The following is a 2,043-nucleotide window of genomic DNA, read 5'->3' as shown; positions in this document are numbered from 1 at the left end:
GCTAACCTTTGTGAATCGGGCTAAAGTAAGGCGATAGTTTTGAACACTGGCTGGTCATGTACTTGCTCAAATATTGATTTCGCATAATTTTTAACCAAAAAAGTGACGGACTGCAGCTTTAAATAAATGCAGGCTTGAGCATAAAGAGACTACACTACACTTCACACAATAGGCCTGTAGGAGGCACTTGGGCTTAATTAACTATGGTAGTTTCATGAAATAATAAACGGTGTATCAATATATATAAATACAGGTGAATTGAACACTACTTCCATTAATGTGACTTCTGGTGCTGCGCGCTTTTGTGTAGTGCTTTGCAGTCGGTTAACATCCATTTTCTCAGTGATGCAATTTGATTTATAAATTGAGACAAACCGCAGATCCAGATCGCTTCAATTAAATTTGTTACAATTAATTTGTTATAATTCATTATTTTAAAAAAAATTGAAATTTAATAGAAGTACTGTATTTAAATTGATTAACGATAAAAATAGATAATGATTCGATTTACAGCACCTTCATAAATTGAATAAAAACATTAAAAAGCCAAAACATACATGATGTGCATTCTTTCTTCGTCATTTTGTAGAAAAAAAGTTGACAATTTTATGCAGTGATGGTCTGGTCACCATCTTGAAAACCATTACTAACATTGTCAATAACTGTTAGATTATAATAAAATAAAATTATAATTTGTAATTATTTAATATGTATTAAAAACGACCATTTAACAGGTGCTGTATAATCCCAATCTGTACGTTTTACTAACTTTCATTTGACGAGCGTTTGTTTTGGGAGACTTTTATTTTGACATGTTTTGACGTGTCGTTGTTTCCGGCTGTTCCGTCATCACACTTTCGAACATGGAGTCTATTTTCCACGAAAAAGTAAGAATCGCGTTTTAGCGAATTATATTTATGACTTATATTTATGTTTCTCACATGTGCTTGACCCGATAAATGAGAGATTCGTCTGCGTGTCAGCGTATCCTTACACGAATGGGCTCGTTCGGGTTTATATGAATGGTTCTTGGACTTTTATCGACTGTCAACAATCCGAAATGGGCTGAAAATCTTTAGAAATGTTTGTTTACTGTCACTTTCATTATTCTCATGTTATGTTTCTGAAAACATCACAGTAACTACGTTTACAAGCATGTACCATAGTACTTCATTATACACTGTAGTACTGAATGAATATCACGTGACTAATACCGTAGTCCACACTAGTTCTGAGAAGTCATGGCACTACATGTTTGCGCTGAAATTCTAAAGTAATGATCAGTTATTATGGGATGTCCTTCAGTGATGTTGCTGTAAGATCAAGAACTGAAATAACCATGTTAGCAGTGTATATGAGTGGCTCAGACACTGCGTCTTTGTGTTTCAGCAAGAGGGCTCTCTGTGTGCGCAGCACTGCTTGAACAACCTGCTGCAGGGAGAGTACTTCAGTCCCGTGGAGCTGTCGGCGATCGCGCAGCAGCTGGATGAGGAGGAGCGCGTGCGCATGGCTGAAGGAGGCGTTCAGACGGAGGAGTACCGGACCTTTCTGCAGGTGCTACACACACGGCTCATTTCAAAGAACAAGTGTCACTGTTATACGTGATCACAGTCGTAATACGCTGCTGTTCTACCATCTTTAGCAACCGTCGGGAAACATGGATGACAGCGGCTTCTTCTCCATTCAGGTGAGTCACGTTTGAGGCACAGGGAAGCAGTTTAGTGGAGTGATGCTGCCAGGACAGTATGTGGACATGGGAGAACACTGCAGCTGCACTACTTCTGAATTCATGTTCCTGGTCTTTTTGTGCATGATTTCCAAAGAATAACAACATGTTTGTCTTTCGTCATACTTTAAAGACTCGCTCTACCTCTGAAACAGCTTATTTTTCATAATGTACCCATCTGATGGTCTGAGTCTGGGTTGCGCTCAGTGTTTCATGTCAGCTCTTCTGCACGGCTCTGGGCAATGCTGTGATGGAGTGAGCGGATGTGCTGCGTTTTGATTGTGTGTTTGAGCGGATGTGCTGTGTTTTGATGGTGT

At 39.2% G+C, this 2,043-nt stretch overlaps 1 protein-coding gene across 2 annotated transcripts; it reads left to right on the top strand.

Moving 5' to 3' along the window:
* The first annotated feature begins 811 nt into the window (after positions 1 to 811).
* LOC107698615 (ataxin-3-like) lies at positions 812 to 1,994 on the top strand. 2 transcript variants are annotated; one of them, XM_016499668.1, is made up of 3 exons: positions 812 to 887; positions 1,390 to 1,554; positions 1,643 to 1,987. In XM_016499668.1, the coding sequence occupies exons 1-3, from the start codon at positions 864 to 866 to the stop codon at positions 1,700 to 1,702; spliced, it is 249 nt and encodes an 82-aa protein (XP_016355154.1). In that variant the 5' UTR covers positions 812 to 863; the 3' UTR covers positions 1,703 to 1,987. The 2 variants fall into 2 exon arrangements, with proteins under 2 accessions (XP_016355154.1, XP_016355155.1); XM_016499669.1 differs by having other exon boundaries at positions 833 to 887; positions 1,414 to 1,554; positions 1,643 to 1,994.
* Positions 1,995 to 2,043: the final 49 nt, after the last annotated feature.

Source organism: Sinocyclocheilus anshuiensis, unplaced genomic scaffold, assembly GCF_001515605.1.
Source record: "Sinocyclocheilus anshuiensis isolate Anshui unplaced genomic scaffold, SAMN03320099.WGS_v1.1 scaffold2684, whole genome shotgun sequence".
Taxonomy (NCBI): Eukaryota; Metazoa; Chordata; class Actinopteri; order Cypriniformes; family Cyprinidae; genus Sinocyclocheilus; species Sinocyclocheilus anshuiensis.
The sequence above is the reverse complement of the archived record's forward strand: the minus strand, read 5'-3'. Positions and strand labels throughout refer to the sequence as shown.

Coding starts and splice junctions, on each gene's coding strand:
- LOC107698615 (XM_016499668.1), top strand. CDS start 864: ATGGAGTCTATTTTCCACGAAAAA. Junction 888..1,389: donor AGTCTATTTTCCACGAAAAA/GTAAGAATCGCG, acceptor TTTGTGTTTCAG/CAAGAGGGCTCTCTGTGTGC. Junction 1,555..1,642: donor AGTACCGGACCTTTCTGCAG/GTGCTACACACA, acceptor TACCATCTTTAG/CAACCGTCGGGAAACATGGA.